This window comes from Polyodon spathula, chromosome 19 (genome assembly GCF_017654505.1).
Source record: "Polyodon spathula isolate WHYD16114869_AA chromosome 19, ASM1765450v1, whole genome shotgun sequence".
NCBI lineage: Eukaryota > Metazoa > Chordata > Actinopteri > Acipenseriformes > Polyodontidae > Polyodon > Polyodon spathula.
Window position 1 is genome coordinate 1,143,362 of NC_054552.1, and position 25,847 is coordinate 1,169,208.

At 35.9% G+C, this 25,847-nt stretch overlaps 1 protein-coding gene across 2 annotated transcripts in view; it reads left to right on the top strand.

The window, feature by feature from the left end:
- Window positions 1-22,861, top strand: part of LOC121294269 (leucine zipper protein 2-like) — a 67,351-nt gene extending 44,490 nt beyond the window's left edge. Inside the window, exons 5-12 of one of the 2 annotated variants that reach the window (XM_041217833.1) lie at window positions 2,278-2,340; window positions 4,147-4,209; window positions 5,098-5,160; window positions 6,533-6,607; window positions 9,635-9,799; window positions 17,347-17,451; window positions 20,364-20,444; window positions 21,311-22,861. In XM_041217833.1, the coding sequence (XP_041073767.1) occupies window positions 2,278-2,340; window positions 4,147-4,209; window positions 5,098-5,160; window positions 6,533-6,607; window positions 9,635-9,799; window positions 17,347-17,451; window positions 20,364-20,444; window positions 21,311-21,418 (723 nt within the window). In that variant the 3' untranslated portion in view covers window positions 21,419-22,861. Of the gene's footprint in view, window positions 1-2,277; window positions 2,341-4,146; window positions 4,210-5,097; window positions 5,161-6,532; window positions 6,608-9,634; window positions 9,800-17,346; window positions 17,452-20,363; window positions 20,445-21,307 lie in introns of both variants that reach the window. The other variant, XM_041217832.1, reaches the window with a different exon arrangement.
- Window positions 22,862-25,847: the final 2,986 nt, after the last annotated feature.

A 25,847-nucleotide genomic window follows, 5' to 3' on the forward strand; every position in this document is an offset into this window, starting at 1 on the left:
TCTCATTTAGGGAGAGGGAGCTGAGGAAGCAGGTTGGTTTTTTTTTGGTTGTTTGGAGAGCTTGAATCCAGTGAAGGCATTGCCCAGCCTGGAAACCTTGTTATTTTTGTAAATTTTGCTTTTTGTCTTTCTTTGTGTTTAAATTGTTTTGTTTTGGCCCTTGTGTCCTTTCATTTTGTGTTTATTTATAATAAAATAGTTATTTTTTTGAACTGCAGTCTGTCTCTGGGCCTCTATCCACTCGCCAGCCTGCCACACCTTCATATTCAGTATTTTATAAAACATAGATTCTCTGAACACAATCTGTCAGCTTAATTATCCACTGTCCCTGTGAGCTCACAAGCAAGAATATGATCGTACAGATGAGTAAAGCAGAATTGGAGTTCAGCCATTATTACTTTCTCTGCTTACAGCTAACCTTCGAGGAGAATGTAACTGTTTAACATGTTGGTTGTTTTTTATTCTTTTTCTAGTACTTCTATTTATTTATTTATTTATTCATGTACATTTACCATCCGTAAAGCAGCAGATTGAAATTGCCTGCAGTAAAATCCTTGTTTTGTTGACTAATGCTAGAATTTACTGCCCAGAAGTCATCTTGACTGCTTGATTTATTATAAATGAGCTCTTTTACTGATATTAAGTGCCTCGAATTACTGTGTAGTTACTTAGTAAATGCATGTGTATTTATTATGCATAGTTACAATGTACTTAATGTGTAAATGTTTTAATTCTCATGATTTACTGTTTTAAAAACAGTTAATTCATGAGAACTATTAGGAATAAATAATAAATAGTACTGACACATAATAGAGCTATATTGTGCAACAGAACTGAACAATCCATGACTTCAAGCCTTTGATCATCATAAATGCCAAAGGGCATTGTGTGAAAAACTGGTCTTCTCGACACATTTTCCTTTTAGTATTGACATGTCAAGTTACTAGAGCAGTGTGCTGTAGGGGTTCGATATTGGCTAGTTAGAGCTTTGGTCTGCGACTGCAACTAGCAAATCAAGGGATACAGAAGGAATGGCAAATGTCAAAGCCAAATACTACTAATAATAATAACAATTAGCTTTATAATGTTATTAGTACTGGTACTATTGTCTTATATGGATGTACAATTATTAGCAAATCTCTTTATAGATTTTGATAATGTTAAGAACATTTTGTTATTACTTTCCAAAGACTGGTGAGGCAGACAAAGCTATGTCTAGAGAACATGTGAGTTAGTAGTTTAAATATGATTTCTTCCACTTCATTACTATGTTGCTAAAGAAACCAATCTTATTGAATAAGCAGATAAATGCTGCAGTGATTCAGCTGCGATGCTGCTGCCAACTCTGCGATGTTCTGACTCGCGCCGGGAATATTGGCTGATGCAGATGGAATTTTTGAAAACAGAGATTCAAACAGCCAGTGATAGCACAGGGACTGGATGCCAGCCACTGCTGTTTTTGAACATGGCACAAGATTAAGGGTGCAATTAAAGTACTTAAATTTTAGAATGCCTAATTATATTCACTAACAGCAGCAATCCCCTGTACAACTCAATTGAACTGAAGGGTCATGTCTGTCCTCCGATCCCACAACCAAGCCAACTGCCTCATTACAACTTAGAGATCTACAGTGGTATCTAGCAAGCTGGTGGGCAAAGGCCAGCCCTGCCAGCATCTGCTTTGAGCTCAACAAGCACTTGGTCAGTAGGGTCTGCTGTAGTGCAACAAGGAGAAACAGTCCTTGAACAATATGCCTCCCTACCCCCAGGAGCCAATGCAACGGGGCAAAAATCCCTCTGGAATCCCTGTAAGAAATGCACAGGAATTATCTTTAAAAATGACAGCATATCTACTATGAAATACAGTATAAACTCAAAGTCACAATCCCTACGGCTAAAAACTGACCAGTGAACACCTTGACACAAACGAAACCACAAATAGCAGCTTCAGGGCACTATAAAAAACATAGAAGAGTCTAGGAATTTAACGAGTTAGGCACAATTGTATTTAAAGGTGCACGGTTTTTCTTATTATTTTACTGTACCAACTGAAATGAAAGGTAAGCAACAGCCTTAAGGGGGAAATGGTTTTAGTCATGGTTCATGTTTTACTCTGTGCTTCATGGTGAAATACTGCACAGTCTGTGTGGCTCCACGGGCCTACCATTCTAATAGCCTTCACACTCCTCCACTGGGCTCCCTAAATCTTCTGGCTTTTAAGAGTTATATTCCTGTCTGGGAAGGTTGTCTCTTAATCTTTTTCATTTTTATTTCTAGATTAATTTCCTGAAGGCAGAGATGGAAAGGAAGACGAAAATAATCAAAGACTTGCAGCAGGAGGTAATAGTGGCACTGTCCAATGCTTGCAAGAGCATCACTTATAATCCCCTTCACTTCATTGCAGCTGCAGAGTGTCAAAACAAACACTCCTGCAATACCTCCGAGATTCATTCTGTTATCTATCTATCTATCTATCTATCTATCTATCTATCTATCTATCTATCTATCTATCTATCTATCTATCCAGAGAGAGAGAGAGAGAGAGAGAGAGAGAGAGAGAGAGAGAGAGAGAGAGAGAGAGAGAGAGAGAAATCGTGTGAAAGTTGCCTAAAGGCTTCTACAGTCACAGCATTTTAAAAGTCAAAATATAGTAGCTGCAAACATGTTTCGCCCTGTTTGGGGTTCACCAATGTACTTTGACTTCTGAAAAACGCAGAAGAGTAAAAACAAGTATTGTTCGAGTTAAGGTAAATGAAAGCAATGAATAGAGAATTACCCATTGTTCTCTATTCACTGCTTTAATTCTCCTTAAATTATTATATATATATATATATTATATATATATATATATATATATATATATATATTATCTATATATATCTATATACATATATATATATATATATAGAATATATATATATATATGAATCAGTGATTGGAAATCCTGGCCTGTGATTGGTTAAAACCTCATCATAGGAGGAAAAATAGATTAAACTATTGCCCTAACATCCTAACACCACCGGTGAATAGTCTCAGTCTGTCATGTGATAGGTTCACATCACTATCAGTCCCGCCCCTTTTCAGAGGAACACCTTTCTCCCCTGCACTCTTCAATAGAGGCAGAATACCAATTTACACTGAGCACTAAATTATAAAACATACCATAAAAGAAATATGCTCTAAACACTAAAATAGTGATTAAAACTTCACTGTTTTCTGACTTTCTGTAATCCAAACAAATTCAACTCGAATCAAATATGATGGGTGGGAGATAAACAAAATTATCCAGACAGAGATGGAGAAAAACTTTGCTAACTATATGGTATGAACATTTTCTGTTATTTATTTATTTATTTATTTACTGATGCTGTAAAAGCTATATTTAAGCACAATCTATAAGTCAATATTTATAATGTGGCTTTGGGCATTATAGCCCCCTGTCGGTAACAATAATCTTTACTCGGGTCAATAATTTTCTATTCTAGTCCTGCTCTCCAGTCCATATATATATATATATATATATATATATATATATATATATATATATATATATATATATATATATATATATTATAATATTATTTTTTATTATATATAAATCAATAATATTTAATATATATATCCATATTATATATATATATATATATATATATATATATATATATATATATATATAAAAATCATTGGTAAAATTAGCTACATATGTTTTGGCTCCACCTTTCCCAGCTATTTGTTTACGATAATGTTTTGGCTTCCACCTTCTTCAGCTATTTGTTTACATTATATTTGAATGAACAAACATATGTATATCTTTGTTCTTGTTCTGGCATACAATACAGTGATTGTTGAAAGCACGGCTGTCTGGCACTAAGTAGCTGAAAAAGGCAGTACCGAGTTCAATTCCCATTCTTGGGGTCAGAATCACAGTGGGTTCTGTGTATCCCAGATTGAAACTGCACGTTGCTTTATAATGTGCAAAAGACAGAGAAGCAAATATTCCCTTGCAGGGTTTTGTACACAGCTGTGCAGCCAGTGACTACTAATGATGTATGACTTTTATAGCATCAGTCTGATTGCTGTAGAAACAATATGAGGAAATAATGGCATACAAGTTTTATGTCTGTTTGTGTGCTTGTCTATTCACAGAACAAAAGCCTAAAGAACAAACTCCTGTCAGGCAGCAAGCTCTGTGGCATCCATGCAGAGGAGGTAGGAGACAGTCTTTGTTTCTTCTCTATACAGCATCAAGCATTTTCCAAACCAGCATCCTCGGTAGATATAATCATCAGGTGCTGTGTACCTTACACCTTGCCCGAATGTACAGGCAGCTCTTTTATAAGTTTATCGTGTTGTACCGGACCCCCCTGCTAGTCATCTAAGTGTCAAAGCATTGCAATATACAGTGGAGGCAAAATAACAATAAAATCATTTTAACTTAAAAAGCAATTCTGCTTGGATTTGATAGGGTTACAATTGTTTTTTTTAACTCCGTGAAAATGTAGAACTTGAAATTGCTTGATATAAAAAATTTTCTGTGCAATTTTACTGTGGGATTCAACATTTTGTAATGGAGTATTTGAACTCCATTATTCCAGGGTCTCCTACATGGAAGAAAACTCAATGTGATTTTTTTATGTAGCTACGCATGACTAGGAAGGAAACTGCAATCCACAGAAACTGCTGAGAAAATATAATTTCACATGTACTAAATCCCTCCTAAAATGAGACTTAAGTGATTTAATACCATCAGAACCCTCCTGAGCTGCAGTTTGTATTTGCGTTACGTTGGCAGCTGAGTTTGCCTCAGCGGTGAAAAAGGCAACATGCTTTGTAAACTCTGCCTGCACTTGAAAAAACAGTGACAGTTTGAGAGTGTGTGTGTGTGTCTGCGTGCGCACGTGTGTGTGTGTGTGTGTGTGTGTGCATACACTGGTTTGTGTTTCTCCTACAGAAAAAGGTTTTCTTTTTAAATTGAGACTGTTCCCTGAAAAACTGACAATAGGTCCTCAAAAGCCGACAGAAAATCAGTAAGTGAGCCAAAAGTAATTTTGATATTTAAATGAAGCCAATTTATATTTTCTTATCTTGTTCTTGCAGTCCAAAAAAATCCAGGCTCAGTTGAAGGAGCTGCGCTACGGCAAGAAGGATTTGATTTTTAAGGTAAGGGCAGGACTGCTCTATTTGAAATTGTTTTCATTTTCAACATGCTGGATTAAGGTTGGCCTTTTGACTGTGCGTTAAAAGACTCATTTATATGCACTGCTGACTTATAGATAATTACAAGGTTATTATGCATAATTGCAATGTACTTAATGGGTAAATATTTTTGCACGATATATGCAAGTACACATTTGTATCAGAAAACGGATATGGTAAGTTTAGAGTTAGGGTTAGTGGGGTTGTGTTTAGAATTAGGTTTCAAGTTAGGGTTATAGTTAGAGTTAGGATTATGGTTTTATTGTGCAAACAAAGTTACACTTTAAGTACATTGTAACTATGCATAATAACATTGTAATTGGGTGTAAGCACACATGTATTTACTAAGTAACTACTATGTAACTACACAGTGATTAGAGACACTCAATGTAAAGTGTCACCTATGGTTGTACAGACAGTACTATTTTTTTCAGTTTATATAGTTTTGCTAGGAAGACACTTTTAAGGGGAGATTTAGGCTGGCTGTGCTACACATTTATTTATGTGTTTTTACATATAATTGAACCCATAGATTATTTTGTACAAAAGCATCAAGTGGTACTTATTCAAGTGAACAAGGTGTGCAAATGCTTATTAGACAGCAGACACCTGCAAACTCATTTTGCTATAATTTACTAGCAATCGAGCTCATAATCAGATACATGATACATGCACATTTATTTGGGTGACTGCTTCTATATTCATATGCCTTTCTGTTCTAAAATGCAAGTGGCTATTAAGTTTTCATTTCAGCAGGAGATATAATTTCACGGTTTACATCTGTTTCATTGAAGCCCTCTTTCTCAATTATTCTTTTATCTCTCCATTTCAGCATGATTACATCCATATAGCTTTTTTCTAAAACTGGTAAGCATTCCTTTTAGGTAATGCAGCAAATCTAAGGTGTGTCTGGAGTCAGTACTAGTGAACTCACTAACACTGTGACACAGCATCACTTACAGAAAGTTACTTATAGTAACATACTGTTGAGACTTGAACTAAACAGATCTGCAAATCAATACAATTATTCTTTGGTCTACACCTACTTTACCTATACATTTAAATGTTGGATCGTAGCAGTAAGGAAAGCTGTTGAGATGCTGGTATGAATAATACAGTTTGTATGAACTCTATGGAGTTCAAGAAGTTACCCTGCTAAAACTTTGAACATGCAGTATAAAATAGATTCATGGTACAATTGTGCACACTGTGACTGAAGGGGATAGATATTAAAACAAAGGCTAATCTGCAGTTGGGTGGCAGGAATGGGGCACTATGCCATCGTCACTATATTATAATGATGTGTATTTATTAATTTCTCTTTTTTTTTTTTCAGGGACAGCAGCTCACAGATCTGGAGCTGAAACTAACTGCGGCTAAAAAGGAGTTGGAGAAGGCAGCGCTAGACAAGGTACAGCCGCAGTGTTTAGTGATTTAAAGGCTCCTCACACATGGCCTCGAGAAGAAATAGCAACACAGAAACCCTTATCTTGGATCCCTAGAAATAGAGAATCCACTCTAACGCCCTTCTGTTTTGTAGTGCTGGCCCAACTGATAAAATAATTTGCAGTGTTCCAACTAGACTGGACACAGGATTTCAAGTACTTGTGTCTTGTATCAGTTTTCTGATGCAATTTCATAAAAATAAATGCATCCCTGCAAGCAGCATATTAAAAAAGAGCCCCTTCATGCACAGCCAAGTGATGTTTTGAAAATATTTCGTCAGGGATGGCATTTTGTATCTAGAGGAGTGCACACAGAAAGCTAATGCTGCAAGTCAAACCCCCCCACTCCCACTTAACAACTTCACTAAATACAATAAATAAGAAATCAGCCACATAGGTGGTTTTTATAAAATAATAAAACTCAGAAGCACAATCATAATCTTACAAATAAAAAAGGAACAGTATTGCATGTCAACCAAAACTCATTCTGTGTTTGTAGAAAGTCTAGTAAAGTTTTAACTGCAATTTGGAATCATGGTAGCCACTCACTAACAACCTAGAAATCACTATTTTATTTTATTACCCACTCCTTAAATGTTAATTTGAGACTTTAATCGATTCATGGACCTTTAACTAAATAACAATAACAGCTAAAATTTTAAATGAACCCTGAACTTCTGTGACGTTAATTATGTGAGATGGCTCATTATAAAACATTACCTGCCCCCATAAATGACTATAAGCGTAAGGTCCTAATGACCCCAGTGACTTTCTACCTTTAAATGTAGAAGCATTCTGTCTGTTACAGCTCTGAATCTTCCTTAGAGAACCGCACTGCAAGTCACAGAAAAAGATCAATATGATAGAAATCTGTATGTATGTGATTGCTGCATCACTAGCAAGTTCATTCCACTAGACTGTTTAGACAAAGCATGTGGCTATAGATTGTGATATACATTAGACACAGAAAAGAGAGCCCTTTTATTGTCATTAATACTAACGACTGTTATTATCACTGCTACTTAATGTGTCATTTTGGACAACAGACATCATATTATCGTCATACCAGGTCAAAGCAAGGTTGAAGTGTTCCAACTTCGTAAGACTATATTAAAGTGCTGCTTGTTAATGTTTTATAAATGTTTTATAAATATATAATATGTACTTAATAACTACTTTATAGAGTGTTAATAAAGCATTATAGATGGTTTATAACCATGCAATAGCCATAGACAGACTTACAGTTTTATAAAGGAGGCAGTTTTTAGCCACTTATTCTACTTTGGGATGTTTAACACTGGATCCTGTACATTTATTAAAATGCATTCTCAGTTCTGTAATGGAAAAGTTTACTAATAGAAATAGACTGATAAAAAAACAAAAAAAAATAAAGCAAGTTTTGAAAACACGTTGAAGAGGATACCTCAATATGCGATGCAGCTATTGCAGTGTGGGGATACTCTATATGATGTAACTATTGCAGTATGGGTATACTTTATATATGATGTAGCTATTGCAGTGGGAATGCTCTAGACACAAGTAAAAACTACTTAAATGCAATGCAGGGTACTGGATTTCCCTCTGCTGTGTTTCATATCCCACCAGTTCTTTGCTTAAAAAGGTATTATAAATATTAGAAAAGTGAATCTTTAGTTAAATCCTACCATATGTAGCCAGAAGCTGACAAGACACATCCAAAACATTTTAATAAGCAGCTTCTCTGGAGTCCCATAATCATTAGACAAAAAAAAGTCTTAATTGAAGAAAGAATATCTTAGAGTGTGTTTAGTTAAATGGATTTATGCAGAAAGGTTTTTTGCCAACCAGACAATACAATTAAATGTAAATAGTCTGAATGGGGAATTGCCTTTCGGGATGACTAAACCAGTGTTACAGCCTTCTTATGACATTAGATTAATTTAACATTGAAATAGATTCAGGTGGGTATAGTGAATGCATTTTAAAGATAACCATATATTAAAATATCAGCTGGTACTGAAACAGTCACAAACTCAGTAATAAAAGTCTTCATGGAAAGCAGATTCCACTTATATTATTTTCACAGTATGCTTTAATGTGGTTGCAATTCACATTACTCAGAGTGGGGTGCTGGAGGACTCAGCGCCTGGTGCCCCATTGTTTCCCATTGTCGGGGGATAATTAGCAAGCTTGTCAAATCTGCGGACCACTCAAAGCTTGGGGAAGTGGCAGGCATGCTTTCAGATTTTGATCCTTGGATCTTTTAAGACCCAATTTAACAAAGTTTTAAGACCCAATTTAACAAAATTTTGAGAACACCGACTCATCTGTTTTAAAGTAGAAGCCAGGTACATGAATATTTATATATCTATTCTAAATCCTAAAGATTGGGTTTGAAGATCGAGCGGGATAATTACTTAAATATTTTAGTTAAGTATTCCTTTAAGAAAGCAGTATAATCAGGCAGGAATCGTTGAATCATTTAAAGGACTTGAACTATCTTATCTAATCTATATTTAGGGTCTGGCGTAATTGACGAATATTGGAAAATTATAACACACAGGGAATCTGCTCTTAATAGTGCAGGATTTCCAAGAACAAGATCAGCTCTGCTCGGGTTGGCCAGTTGCCTGGACTAAATGTCCTGCCTCAAAGTCACTGTCACTTTAAATGTGATTTGATGACAAACGGGGTCCTCGGACTGAATTTAAATTATGCGAAATTAAGCCAAAAGACAAATGGCCGTCCTTGTAGATTGCCTGAGATGGTTAGTGTCACTTTTGCTATGTCACTCGCAATATCGCCGGCTGATGAAATGACGGATGACCTTGGTTCCAAGTAAAAACAAAAAAGGGAAAAATATAATTTAAAGGAGACAAATAACAAAACAAAACAGTGACAAGCACACCGATAAATACATTTCATTGTTTTAATGAGCGCAATCCGCAAAGGGAATAGATTTGAGTTTAAATGCATCCATCTTTAAGCAGCGTTTGATTTCTCATTTGGCACAGGAGTCACAGCTGAAGGCCCTGAAGGAGACAGTACATCTCTGCCTGTCGTCAGTTCTGCACAATCAGCCTCCCACTGCGAATCGAATCCCTTCAAAGCCATCGGAGAGGTTGACGTCCCCGCTCACAAACAGCTCCGGAGTTCTGTTCCAGCAGCCACACACCAAGGTGGTATGCCGCAAGTATATTGAACAGTTTAAAACAAGCTGCTTCTCCAGCATGCATGTGTCTGCCCCGCAGATCCACTCAAGCAGAGAGGAATGTGATTCATTGAAAGGTACGATCAAATTTAAGATACTATTTTTACCTTTTAGAACATCTCTAGGGCTACAGAGAGAGAACTGGTCTGGTGGTCTGGTGTGTCTGCCATATTTAAACCCATATTTACCCAATCAGTTTAACATCAATGCATAGTAGTTTAAATTATTTCAGCTCCAATCTTGTACAGCATATCTTATCTCAGGTATGATCAATTAAGTGATTGCTATTCACTTATCTGTTATTCTACCGTTTTCATAGTAAAGTACTTTGCTGTACATTGATATTGAATTAAGTTGTATTGGAGCAAAGCCCATTCCAAGCCAGGAATGAAGTTCTAACACGGTCCCTAATCATTGGTTCAGTTAGCAAGTTCAATTATAAAACTATTCCTACGAAATTCCTGCTCTGGAATGCACTGGAAGAACCGCACATGTGTGAATCACTTTCTTGAAGTGTCAGTTTAAATTGATTGAAAGATGAAGGATTATATTTATTACTGGTTACAGCTTGGTAGGTCCAGACTACATTAGCTTCACCTTAAAAGTTCCATCAATACACCACCGTCCTTGAACTTATTTTAATTGACACAATATCAGAGAAATTGTCCAGTTTCACATATAGTTCTAAGTTAAGGGATATGTTGATCTGCTATTTCTAATGCGAGTTGTATGTGAATCTTTCTGCTTTCAATCACCCATCAATCCCACCTTGGCCTGGATGGCTAGCAGAAAAACCACTTCATTGTTAGGATAAAGAATACTATGTAACACTTTACATTAAGTGTCTCTAATAACTGTGTATTCACATAGTCGTGACTTTGTAAATACTGGTGTGATGTGCTTAATGTGTAAGTCTTTTTGCACAATATATCTAAGTACACAATTGTATCAGAAAAGGGTTAGGGTTAGGGTAAGGGTTAGGGTCAGGGTCAGGGTCAGGGTTAGGGTTAGGGTTAGGGTTAGGGTTAGGGTTAGGGTTAGGGTTAGGGTTAGGGTTAGGGTTAGGGTTAGGGTTAGGGTTAGGGTTAGGGTCAGGGTCAGGGTCAGGGTTAGGGTTAAGGTTAAGTTTAGGGTTAGGGTTATATCATGCAAACAAATTACACAAGTATATTGTAACTATGCATAATAACATCGTAATCCGTGTCAGTACACATATATTTATTAAGTATCTACTGTGTGAATAACAGTAATTAGAGACATTTAAAGTAGTGTTACCGAATAATAAGAATAATAAAAATTAAAAACTTACATAATTTCGCAAAAACTGAAGATAAATTCAACAGGGCACACATATATATTTTGGTACCCTTAACATTTAAATTAGACCATTGAACTTGGGAAGGTGTAACGCACTACTATGAAGTCTGTATAATATATTCCAGTGACTGTATTTTAAAACAGAAGCAACATTTCAGAATACGTATTGCACATCCTGGTGTTTTTCTTATTACATTTCAATAACCCAGAAACGATGTGCTTCATGAGTCTTCTGGGGCATGGAAACAGAGCATAACAATATAAGCTATTCATGTTTTTAATATAGGAATGGATCTCTCAGGTGAGTTTCTCATGAATTCGGTCACATTTGAAAAGCAGTGACTTTCCCTTTAGGAGGCTGGATGGTTCAGCTGTGAGATTTCAAAGCCCTTTGCTTGGAAATCGTGTTTTATTAAATGTCAAATTTGCATACATTTAGTCCTTTTCAAGAAAGTTAAACGAGGCTCTTAGGGAGGGATTTTCAAACTCCAGTGTTATTGTATCGAACGAGTGGTAAGCAACGAAAGCTTTAGTAGCAAGTGATTGTCAAACAAAATGTGTTAATGAGCGCATTTCTCGTTATAAAGCTTAATTTTTGCAGGTTACCTACATCACTTCCTGACTCAACGATTCGATAAGGGGAACTCGTTAATCAAAATGCATGTTAATGAGCTCAAGAAAAATGAATGGAAGCATAATTCTCAGTTATGGAAACTAGTGCTAGCGAGCAGCAACCACATGGAAATAAAAAATAATAATAATGGGAATATCTATGCTGTGTATAATTTGCAAACTTCACTTAAAATTATGCATTTTGTCATGCAGCGTGTACATTTGTTTAGAGCACTTCACATATAAAATGCTGATTTACAAATATCTGGCTTATGGCACTAAATCTGACGGCACGGATGAAAAAATAAATAAATTAAACCCCATTAGTCATTTTCCTCCATTCAGAGGGATATATTTTGCCTCAGCTTACTATGCACACATCTTTTAATGCGTATTTTGCAATCTTTTTTTGGTTAAAAAGAAAAAAAAAATACTGTAAGCTCTTTATGTGTATTGGTTGGCAGTTCTTTTGATGAGATCTGCTTTTGTATGTATTTTAGTATCTATGATTGTGGGCTATAAATATATAAATGTCAAGTGTCATTGGTGTTTGTAGTTGTCAGTTATTACACATGTATACCATGTATGTAACACTTTATTATATATTTATTAAGCTTTTAAAATTGCGATAGAACTCCCTAACCCAATACACAATGTGTTTATAATTAGTTGTTCATGAATTCCTCTAATCATGCATTTTTTAGTGTTATTCTTTGCTCGCCTCAGCGATAAATAAACTCAGCATAGTTAGATAGAAGTAGCCACCGAACACTTACACTATTATAATAACATTTTATATGTATAGAAACGCGTGCATGTGAAAATGTGCATTGTGCGTAAAGTGTGGGGGGAGTCTGACAGCATTAAATACTTTTAAGCAAACTCCATGCCAGTGAACTCGATCACATTCCTACTGCATTGCTGTGTGTCCTTGTAAGCCTGTTTTCGTTCTTGTGTGGATAAGACTCAGGTGTTAAAGCCAAGGACGCACTGCAAATCTGCAATCTAAAGAAACTTTATTGTAATATCTAACATTCTGTTTTCTATACCAATATTTCAGTTGTATAATTCAAATAAAAACAGTAGAGGTCACTTGTCATATAATGTACGTGTGCACAATTCAAATAAGCTACACTTGCATTGATCATTTCTTGGTAGTAACAGTACACTGTGTGCAAATAACAGTATATTATTTTAGCAGTAAAACAAACGTTCTGCAAGGTTACAAATGGTTAAAATAAGTGAATAAATCTCATTCATAACCACGAGTACAGAAAAGGATAAAATATTTTCCTAACTACAAATACTGAATTATCGGGGTGGTCTGTAAGAAATGAACCCGGGTCCTGCACATTTTGTATTGTTAGCATCACAGACCCTGGTTTTCCAAGTGCAAATTAACCCCTGATAAATGGTGACAATTAACAAGGATTTGCTTTTAAATTCCCATGCAAACAAAGGAAATAGTCGCAAGAAGCACTGCTCATTAAAATATTAACATTATTTTGTAAATCAACATAATTTTCGGAAATCATATTATAAAATGCCTAAATGAATGCTACATACCGATCTCTTGGAGTTATAATTTACCACCCTTTGAAAATCCTGCACTGAGAGTTGGAAGGCACTGGAAGAACGATAGATTATATTATGATTTCCATGTTATAAAATGTTTTAAAGTTAGTCGAAAATCATTCATGAAAGTTTGTCATAATTTAATTTCTTTACCAATCATGTCAGGAAATGCTTATTTTCTATAATTAGGGAAATATAGGTTTACTTATGAGGCATATCCTAATTCTATTTTCCCACAAAATGAAATTGGTATCGCACAAATCTCTGTAGGGCAAATCTATTGAACACAAAGTGAGTGTGTTGAACGAATCTGTCAGGACTCATTAACACATGCTTCAAAGTTTCAAAAAGGCAACTGTCAAACAAGACTTCATTCTGTAATGTGTTTCTGTGTTATAATGATACACCTCTTTGGAAAGGATGTGTAGAATTGCAGTGAGAATTCCTGGGAAGCTAACAACTGTAAACTGAAACTAGAAACAATGACTATGTACAGTATGGTACAATGTATTTACATAGTAGTTACTTAGTAAATACATGTGTGCTTACACATGATTACAATGTTCTTATGTATATTTACTATGCATTCAATGTGTTAATCGATTTGCACAATATAACCCTAAACCTAACTCTAAACCTAACCCTAACCCTTTTCTGATACAACTGTGTACTTACATAAGTTGTGCAAAAATATATACACATTAAATACATTGTAACTGTGCATAATAACATTGTAATTATTAGAGATACTTAATGTAAAGTTTTACTGTCAATTATTAAAAATGAACTTCTGAGTGAGACTTACCTCAAAGGATGAATTCACCATTCTCTGCATGCTGCAACGCGACTGGATAACATAATTATGCTCTAGGAATTCAGTCCTGGCTCATTACTGTCAAGTAACGTAATCCAGAGTAAATAATTGTTTATTAAACATTTTTACATAATGATCAACCCATGCACACAGTGGTTAAACCATGTTGCTTCATGTCCAGTCTCTTGCAGGTCCAATTTTATTAATAGAATATTATCGTTAATCAACAGTTCACAGACATGCTTATACATCATTGTCTGAAATGGAATCTTTAACTAAACATTGAGTAATGTATCAATGTGCACAGTGGAATCTGTTTCAGTATAAGAACATCTTTTTGCATGCACTTTGGGCTGGCATTTACGCACCTAAAGCGTTCATTAGCAGACCCAACATGTAATGGAATGTTTTACTACCAGGAGCAAAACATGCAAAACATGCAAAACAGGTGGTGTTGTGAATCACAGTATTTTTTCAGGTTCCATGGGGTGATGACCTCTGTTGGACTGTGAATTGTTTAAGCTTAAGGCTCCTTCTCATTTTTGTTGGTAACAGCTGCCTCTCTAAAACAAACACCCTCTGGTTTTCTGGCTTCGTTCTCACTGTCACTGGAGAATGCATACTGCACTGTTACAAAACGATTTCAGCTTCATCATGCACGAAGTTCAGCCCAGTATAAACTCGGAGTGTACATTTTTAATCTGATTATCAAAAACAAGATTAATGTGGCTAGGGCCTGTTTAAAAAGTTTGCCTCGCCACCGTTGGAAATCATGCTATATCAATAAAGGAGGGACCGGCAGATTCTTAAGAGCAGAATACTTATTATTATTCCCCACCACGCCTGTCTGATGCAGATTTTCTGCAGCTTTGCTTTGTTCTGGCTTTGTACTTCACATACCTGTTGTAATGTATGGGGTTGCCATGCTTTGTATTTTCGTATTTGGTCTTTGGTGGATTACACCTAAGAATATGCATATTAGCGACGTCTGAGCTGGACCTAGGGCCATTGACTTACACTGTGTAGAATGCAAACCATTCCTACTGTGCCACCAAAATGAATAGCTAATTCCATACATCCTGAATTAAGCTGAAAATACGCCCTTTACATGAGCATTTTAATCCAACAAACATCTTTTTTTTGGGAAGGAAATGTGGAGCTTCATTCTAAGGAAGCACATTGCTGACAAATGAAAAAATCTGTTTTTACAACTCGTCAAAAGTCTAATTTGTCTCTGTAGTGAGAAGAAAGCATCCAGTGCTCTATTGCTAGCGTACCTGATTTGTGAGAGAGTCTGTGGTCTCCTCATAGACCTACACTGCATTTCATTAAGTTTGTAAATACATGTCTTTTATTATTCCTTTTTTCTTTTGTTTAGGATTTTTCTTTCTCTAATTCCAGGCTAATGCAACCTGTTTGATTTTTCAAGCTTGTAAAAGTTATATTGAAGAGCCATTCCCCTAGATGTTCGCATGCTTCTTCAGTTCACAGTAATTTGCCTTTGCATGGGAACAGTTTGATCATAGTAAAGCTATATATAAATTACAAGAGTATATCAGGGGCACATTCCCATGTCTAAGTTGGGTCTTACTTTTCCTTATGGTTCAATCATTATTTTTTTTTCACAGCTTTGAAAGTCTGCAGTATATAGTATATGCCCAATTAGCTTATTGAAAAAAAGGATGTACCGTGCACTCATCCTGCAATTTGCCTGGAAACGGGAACAGAAATGCTGTGGGTCAAACCAGAAAATCTGCTCTGGCCTCAGTCCACCCCAGCTGCAAAACTGGCAGTCCTCCATTGAGAAGCTTTGGCCTCTTAGTTTGGCTGCCAGTTTAAAGGAATACATTGATTGATGAAAGGAGATTAGATTTGGATTACAATGTAGTGGTTTCAAAAGGATTATAGATGGGCAAGCATGAAAAACATTTTTTTTTTTCTTGACCAATTTTCATTTATTTAACCTCATGCAAGTAAACTGTATTGTCCCGGAGGTAATGAAATTGAAGTGTGGGATTGCTTCTCCACAGCATTAGAATATATTGTTACAGTCAAAAATGCTACATTTGCAGTAAATAGCTTTTGAAAATAAATAATTCTAATACTAATACTAATACTAATACTACTACTAATACTATAATAATAATAATAATAATAATAATAATAATAATAATAATAATGCAGCTGTGAAGCATCTTAAGATGTTTTGCATGTAAATACAGTAGGTGGTTTATTAATATTACAGCCATTGCTACAGCTATAAAGTGTTTAATTGCTACCTGGGATTCAGTCTGGGACATACATATCTCCCAGTACATATCTCCCTATTTATGATTACTAATAAAGTGAGGCAAGAAGCCTCTGATATGGGAAGCACTACAAAGAAAGGGCAAAAATGGCTTTGTTTAATGCCAGTGTTTAATAAAAAGTTAATGCCCCATCAGCAGTGTGATAAATCTTAAGACATCTGCTGAATTAAGCCTCTAATGGTATTGCAAGTAGAATGAAAAATATTGCAGCAATCGCAAATGATGATAAATGTAATATCCTGTCTCCCTGCAGAGCACATATTAATTTACTTTTTGTATCTGCCTGGTGTAAACCAGGACTTTGCATGTGCATAGCGCTGAAGTCAATGTTTAGGTACATGTAGGCAACATCTATTTTTAAACACATTATTCTTAAATATTCTCCTTTAGAACTGAAAACAACCAGATGATATTCTTTTAAGGATTTGCATAATTGTTGCTACAGATGTGAAGTCCTATCTAATGTGTCCTATCTATAAAATGTGATCTTCCCTGGAAATGTATTGTTCTTATTCTTATCACAAGACAGCACTGGCAGGTATAAAATGCAGCTTGGGTCAATTTCAAAGGAAAATCAAGGGATGAAGGCAGTTACGTATGAAGCTAATGACAAGATAAAAGCACATGAGATATAATGGAAAATCGTGTAAAGCCTAAATAAAAGGCTATTTTAAAAATATATATATATGTCAAAAGGTATTTATTATGCTGCCTGCTCTTCGCAATGCCTGTTATGTAAAACTTGCACAGATTTTGTTTTTTTACTTTGTATTTCTTTGTTTTACTGGAGAACACTAATGCACAATACAGTAGATAACTGCAAATGCAAAAGTTAACTGGTGCTGTTTAAACGGAGAGCTCCAATTATATCTAATCCTTTCTATGCAGGATATTTCTCTTCCTTGGAAGAGCGAAGCATCGAAAACAGGGACCACGAATGGCGAGCCTGTCAAGAAGGGTAATCGGGGGCTCCCAGAGTGTCATCCTCCAAATGTAAGATCAACAGATTGTGAGCCAGTTGAAGCTTAGTGACAGAATCTTTCAATCTGCTTTCTTTTGAGTGCTTATCTACATCCCACTCACTGTCACTGAAGAAAAGGAATGTATTATATACTCAAGTTTATACTTGGCAGTGCATGTAATAGTCACAGTGCCAAGAAAAGAAATCCAACCATATACTCTGCTGCAGGTCAACAGCCATTGCCAAATTAATATCGGAGCCTTGTGATCTTCAATGGTAATGCAATAGAATGATTCCATATTAAGGGGCAATTCTAACGCAAAAGCAGCTACAATGGCATGATCTGTTGCTATATTGGTGGCAGTGGTCTTGTATGTTTGCTACCTATTGGTTTCCAATCCATTGTGTTGACACTTTTGGAAAGACCAAATCCATAATAACCTGCTCCAATAAAAACAAATCTCAAATTTAGTCAAAAAGTTTCTCTGCTTGACTGATCTGTTAATGAAAACAAACCTATTGAGCTCTAATTCTTCTGGCTTGATAAATTATTGCACAGTGAAATTAGGTGAGAGCACCATGGCACATTTTCTAGCTATCTCAATATAGTGAAGGCACTAATACAAGTACTTAGCAGCTGGAATCTTATCTAAGAAGTTGCTTGTTTCATTGCTTATTCACACTAGCGCCAAAGCACCTAATTGCTTGCTATATCAATCCCTTGTGTTGACATTAATGCTGCTACACACAAGGCATAAATGGTTCCCTACCATTCAAAAAGTACCTCTGTCTGCAGATCATCTAGGCGTTCAGTATATCCCCAAGACTAGTACACAATTAAATGCCTAGTTAGGAGTTCCACATCACTGAGCAAGAAACAATAAAATGTACACCGCAGCTGAAAACAAGTAACATTAGTAACCTGTTTCAGAAACGCATTGATTCAAATTACATGTGGCCTTCAACACAGAATCCAATCTACTCATAAAGGCACATCAATAATTAAATAACCATGGGCTTGTATGAGTTATTGCAGCATTGTCAAGACACCCAATATGTACTGTAAATACATGCACATGCAGTTCTTTTACACAAACGTTCCGGTAACAGAGGCAGAAAACCCAGTAGGGCACATCAGTGAGAGTACTGTCATTGATCAGCTGCTGAGAAAAAGTGTGCAACCAGTAATAAACAACCCAGGGCCACGTTGATACCAGGAGCTTTATGGAATGTTATATTTCCTTCATTTAAGTGATCTTTGACCTAAGTCCGGCTGCAAAACAAATTGTATGCAGGACACAAAGTTGGCTTTGTCCCCGGTTTGATAGCTACTTTACAGTCTGGTGTCGTGTTTCAAACATCCTTGTTTTTATAGAATAGGGTTTCCCATTCTCCAAAAATATTCTCTCATTTGAATGTGTTGGCATACAGCATATAAAGGCCAGGTTTTCTACAAGGACGCTTTTTTATTTTCTGCGATTCCCAAATGCGATTTGTGTTTAAGATGTGTTTATTATGTTCAGTAAGCTTCCAGGTTCATTAATCATTATAGGTGCATATGGATAATAGGGCCCCCGAGTTCCTGTTCAAATGGACATGACTCACTGCTGATGAGTTCTCATTTGACTGAAACAAATACTTACAATCGAACCCACCAGTTTAGCAAACTCCTTATCACACTTTGTATTAACCACGAAGGTTTTATAGCAAGTTATAAACTTTAGTAACACAACAGAAAATAAGTTGAATACCTACTGTATAAGTTGAATAGCTGTTGACTAGGCAGGCTTTTAATCCCACTCTGTAATATTCACAAACATATCAAACATTAAAATAAATTCAAGGCGAATTACTCATTGATTTATCGACTGCCCTTGCCACAACCAACAGCTTCATAACATTCATTCAGCTAATCATGTTGCAACTTAGATAGAATTTACCCAAAGATAATCTTAATGAAGGGGCTGTAGAGTTGCCAAAATGTGCAAGGTTGCAAAGTTTCTGCTATTGAACCAAGTGATAAATATGCAATCTCAATACAGCCATCTCAAGGCATTTTTTTTTTTGGTAAACATTTATTTCATTCCCAGGCATTGCTTTAGAGTATGAATGATGTTCTTAATGATTGAAATGCATTAGCTTAACGTGAACCGCATACCTAAGCATATTAGACTTAATGTGCATGTTTGAATGAAGCATGGCCATGCCCTAGTTAGCCACCATTTGCAATAAACACATTAAAACCTTTATTAATTAATTACACATAATTACAATGTCATTATACAGTTACAATGTACTTAATGTGTATATTGTTTTTGCATGATATAACCCTAAATCTAGCCCTAACCCTAACTCTAAACCAACCCTTAGGTAAAAAGAGGTACATGTTAATTACATTGTAACTGTGCATAGGTACAGATGTATTTACTATGTAACTACTATGTAAATGCACAGTAATTAGGGACACAATGTAAACTGTTACCATTTATTTTATATCAAAACAATTTATTGCTCCTTACAAGATGCAACCAAGTGGCATGCCTGCAGAGGGAGGGCACAAAATGAACAACACCTGTAATAAATGGTATAACCCAGGGCCCATGAAAGCGCTTGTCTGTTGAGCTGAAGGAAAACAGTAATCCTGCAGATTGAAACCATTTTGTGGCATGCCTTATTGTGCATTACAGACTATATTTAATGACGCTTGATTGTCACCTCTCTTTTCAAAGAAACTGTTAGCTGATGTCTGCCGTTACAGATTCTGTCTCCAGTCAGTGAGGCGAGCAAGGGTCTTGCATTGTGGTTAGGATGCTCGCTTGAGCTGCATGGGGTCGCCGCGTCACACCCAACTGACACCCAAATTCATTTCTTCTTCTTCTTCTTCTTCTTCTTCTTCTTCTTCTTCTTCTTCTTCTTCTTCTTCTTCTTCTTCTTCTTATTGCAGGCTGGCAAGTATTGTTCTCAAAACCAAACTGAACAAGGGTCATTGGAGAAGAAGGCAGTTCAACTAAATCTATATGATCAGGTACTGTAGAGACATATTCTAAATAAAGGCTCATCCAGTATTCTGAAATATTTTACTTGTGCAGCATGTAGAGAAGGTTTTAGGGTCTTTCCTTGAAAGAATGAAAAGGGATTCTGTTTCCATGGGAACACATTAGAGTGCAGTCTGTTGGCAAGCATTGTTCACAAGATGCTGTTTTAACAAAAAATATATATATTATATGACTAGCAGAACATCTTGCAATAAAACAGTAAATTGCATTACGTTTGGTTTAATTTAGTTGCATTTCGAGAAAGAATATGGGAAAGACACATAGAAATGGAATATTGGATTATATTCGTCTTGAATGATGAACATTCATTTCTTTTATTGAGTGAAATGTTTGCCAACTAAGTACCCTAAACAGCAATAAACAGGAAGTATCCCAATCAGTGACAACATAGCTAATGCATGAGCCGAAGCTGGCGTGCAGATTGTAGTTAAGGATAGGATTGTCCTCTCACTGGAGCTGTGTAAAATGATCTCAATGCACGGCACCTTCTCAGACAAGAACCTGAAGACAGGCTGTTGGAGAACGTCCCTGCTGCACTGTTACTGAGCTGTAGTACACAGTGATTCAGTGTGGACTGGGGAGAAGGGGACCCAGAATGAGAACAATGACACACTTCAGTCAAACTCTGATTCCCAAAGCTATTTACTCCATATTGTTATTTGCACTGCTAAGTAAAATAAACAAATAACAGGAATAAACAACTTGAGCATTTAACTGAAGTGTTTGTCAATAGTCTTAAGCTGTTTTTAAATTTGGTTTAAAATTATTATTTGCATTTAAAATAATAACAAAGTAACTTATGTTTGTTTTCTTGTTTTTTTTTTGGTTACAGCAGAAAGCCCTCGACCCCTCATGGGAGAAAGCTGACGTATTAAAGTCAGTTGAAGACAGCAAGAAAATACTGGAAAACGAGGACAACAAGATGGAGGCCAAAGGAATATGATTCACAAAATTGTAACAATCCAATTGTAGATATTGTCAAGACTTGCATTGGAACATTCTGTATGCTAGGCTGTCGTTTCTTTCTTGTGGAGGTGTAGTTCAGCACTGAGGCATGCCCCCCCCCCACACCTATCTTCACTTTACTACTTGTCTATTTATTAATGGAACTTCCCTTGTGAAAATGAAACATATTGTAACAACGTGCGTCGTTTCATTTCATTAAAATAAAAACTCTGTTGACAGACCAATATTCAGAACGGTTCATTTATTAAAATTAAATGAAATCAATTGCCAGATGATGCCAACGGCAAAGTTAATAATGTGGAGACGTCAGTCACTGTAATGTCTAAAGCGATTGTATAATAATAACACCCATAGCACATGCAGATATTTGTCTCTTCTTTAATAACAGTCAGCTATTAATTGCATCATAATGGCATCTAAATAAAGACATATTTCAAAGCTGTATCACCTTTCTGATGTTTGCTTGCTGTTACAGACAGAAATCCACTGAAGAGATTCATGAGCATTGTTAATAGAATTGTTCCAAACCAATAATTCCATTATGCAATCTTACAGTTCTCAAAGATCAAGTTGAAATGCTGAGGAACATGCGCAAAATAACCCATGCATTATTCTGGCTTCATAGATCTAATTTTCAGGTTTCATACACAGTTAATAATACTTGTACGATCCTAGGGTGTGAGTTGTATCACGAAGCAAAGACCTGTTAAGTGCCAGCAGCTTTGCCTCAGAAGATATATAACAGCTACCAATGTGGCCATTACCCAATGAAATCACTACTGCCTCCAGAAGTAATTGCTGAAATAATAAATATAATATAATGCTGCAGTAATTCTTTAAATGTGAATCCTGACATTTGTATATTGCTGCCGAAATGTCACATCACACTCTGTGACTCGAATATTAATGGCCAAAGAACAACTTCTTAAGGTTGTTTTAGTTTCTCATTAATTCAGCAGCACACGCTCAATCTTCAGTCACGCTGCAGCTGTATTTATTGATGAATACAAATCTTTAAAAGAGAATGTGTGAATAGATTAATTCCTGGAATCACAAGGGCGACACTAGCAACAGCTTCTATGTAACATAGTTATTCTCCCAATGCTTCAATGCTGTTCAAAGTGCCTGTAATAAATGCAGTAACATGTGTGTAGCTTGTATTTGAAGTGCATCATACCTTTCATAATGATAATGAAGAAGATTACAAGAAATTAGTGACATACAGTACACACGTTATAATAGAATAGTGTTAAAAAGAGTGTATTGCCTAGAGCCTGACCAGAAAAGTGTGTCTTCTGCCATAGTTTGTCATATATTTATTTTTGTGTAACTAAAAGTTGTTATATTTATTAATAGCATGATCTGGATCATTAATCAACATGTGCATTGATTCAAAAGTTAGAAACAACCCCCCCCCCCCCCCCCCCCCCCAAAAAAAAAAAAAAACCCACAAGAAAAAAAAAAAAAACCCACAAAACTCTTTAATTCTTCAAGATTTTCTATTTTTAAGATTAAAAACAGTTTTTCTTACCTTTGATCAATTACTGGTGGGGCCCTGCAGAGAGTGTTGCACACGTAAAGTGAAACTTTCTACATGGCATTAAATGAATTTTATCAAAACTTCTGTTGTTTACTCAGCACTGTGTTAAAGAATGTAACCAACAGTAGCTCAATATATTTCATTTTTGCAAGGGTTTTCTACCTATACTATACCATGTTTGTGTGTTTATTTCAAAGCAATAATTTAAAGATTAAGAAAAAAAAAAAATGATTGTGTGCATTTTTTTTATAAACAACTTTGTACTATGACTCTTTTACCTGTAGGCTTTAGGACTATTGTCAGCTGTTACTAATGACAATCAATATTTTTATGACAGAAGTTTCGATGTAACGGAAACTGTAGTTGCTATCATGTTGTTATTATTGTGCTGGTGACATTTAAATAGAAAATGTTCAACGATATTTATTTTGTTATGTTTGATCCCCTTTTTCTCAGCAAATCACTGTGCCATTAATAAAACAAAAAAGAAAAACAAGGTTTGTAGAATGTTCTGTTTCACAATATGTTTATGTCAGTATTTCAGCATTATATATTGCTCTGTGCACAGACTTCAGAATATTTAAGAGGCCATCAGTGAAGGTATATAATAATCATCAGTAGGGCTTTATAACTTTACCGCAAGGAATATCCATACAGGACTGTATGTACAAGTGCCTTCTCTGCCTTCTTAATGTATTTGCACATTTACAAGAAAATTCGTTGGAAGTTTGGAATCATTTATGCCAAAGGGTGCTCAAAAGTGAGCAGAACATTTCTATAATAAATGCATGCCCTTTCAACCCACAGCTACTGTCTTTGAGTATCTAACCATTTGCCATCCTGTCACAGTAACCAATTTTTCTATAATTACTGTAGAAAATTCAGTTCCAGGAACGCACAAAATTATAGCAACCTGTACCTTTTCAAGTAGAAATTTCAAAGATTAAGGGCTTCTGTTGTGAAAAGTTTTTTTTGAAAGCACATGTGCCAGAAGGTTATGAAAGACATTCTGGGAACTATTCTCCGAAGTCGTGTGGATGCCCTCCAGGAATCCACTACTTATATAATTTTGCTTCCATTAAACACAAAATAGAAGAGCAGTTGTTTTTTTTTTTTGAAGGCTCTGCCAGCAGGTGCTACCCATAGGGAGAGGATTGTGAAGAGCATACACATTGATACAAAGCAATACTCAACAGTGAGTGCCAGTAAGTGACTCCTGCTTAAAGGGCTTCTCTTTGTTAATGCATTCGATTCTGAAGTTACACATTGAGGGACAGATGCTTCAGATCCACACACTGATCCTAATGTGACAGGACATTAGCACTCAGTCAACTGAAAAGACCTACCAGTACAGTATCAAGTCTGGATGCATGCAAAGCAGTATCAAGGCTTTAAAAAAAAAAAAAAAAGAAAAGTCATTTACTGTTCTGTAGCTGTTTTGTTTTTCAGATTTTATTTTAATTTTGACTAAGTTCCTTTATACCCCCCCCCCCCACACACTACATTATATATTCACTTCCTGTGCAACAGCTATTAGAATCTCCTCTGAAACACAGAACTCCTTACACTGCTGGTGTATCCTAATACCTGCCGCACAGGGAGTGACTCTGCAATGTTGTTGCTAAGATAGTTGGGCTCCACCTGATTCAGATAAAGCCTGGAAAAAAGAAACAAACTAACCCATGGTTTGTATACCTTAACATAAATGTTCAAAGATATTTGGACGTGCCAACAAGCACTGATTGGTCATTCAGTATCCTGCAATATGTGTTAGCCCAAACGAAAGAGAAATATAAAACTTACAGAGCGCATCTTTCAAGTAAAGCCTTGCATCTTAAGTCTCTGACTCATTACCAGAATTATTCACCATGATTCCCTTTTTAAGAGCTGCATTTACTGGTTAGTGATGTGGATCTGTCCTTTGTAATGAGAATAGTTGTTTTTTTTTTTTGTTTTTTTTTTGACAAATGAATGTACTTGGCAATGAATCATGACATGCAGCCACATATTGGTCTCTACAGTCACTGGATCAAGACCACTGTCACAGTTGTCAGTCATACCTGATCTTCAAAGTCATGTCTTTATAAAAAGGCAGTGTTTCTTCTAGATATAACACACATTTCAACCAGTGTGTTGTGAAAATGCACTGCTTAAAAAAGGAAAAGGAGTTGAATTGCATTCATTCTGTGGTGCCCTTTTCTACTGTCATACATGAAATACAGTTGTGTGAGATCATTGCCTCAAGAGTCTTCTATGGTTAGATGTATAAAATAATGAGCACAGAGGTCAGCCCCTAAAGTAAATAATACATATAGCTGTCTGATGCTGGAAAGCTGAATGGATACACAATTAGCAAAGATGTACAGTACTTTTTTACAGTTCGCAGAGAAAGATAATTGGATACATAGAGGTCAAGGAAAATTAATCCGGAGACTTCAGGATAGAGTTTATTAAGCCAAAGTAAGTTCTGATGTGGCACTTGTTGGAGACAAGTGAGTAGAGTATAATTTACATGCAAAAGGGTATCTGTATATACTCTCTGGCATCAGTTTACTCCTGAAACCACTCTACACAGTTTTTTTTATTACTTTTCTTTTTTTTTTCTTCTCATGTCAGGTAGTTTTATATTAGTAGACAGCAACCAGGGTAAAGATATCTCGTGTCACTACATGCTTAGAAATTTACTGTAACTTAACATGTTGCAAAGGCATGTTTTTACTGCTCACGTGTGTCCAAGATTAGAGAAAAAAAAAAAAAAAAAAAAGACAGAAGAAGGGCAGAGGGTAAGGGATTCTTCTTTATACAGGTGGTGGTGAGGGCCTGCAATGGGTTTCCCAGCCATGTTGATGCTGAGTTACTGGGATAC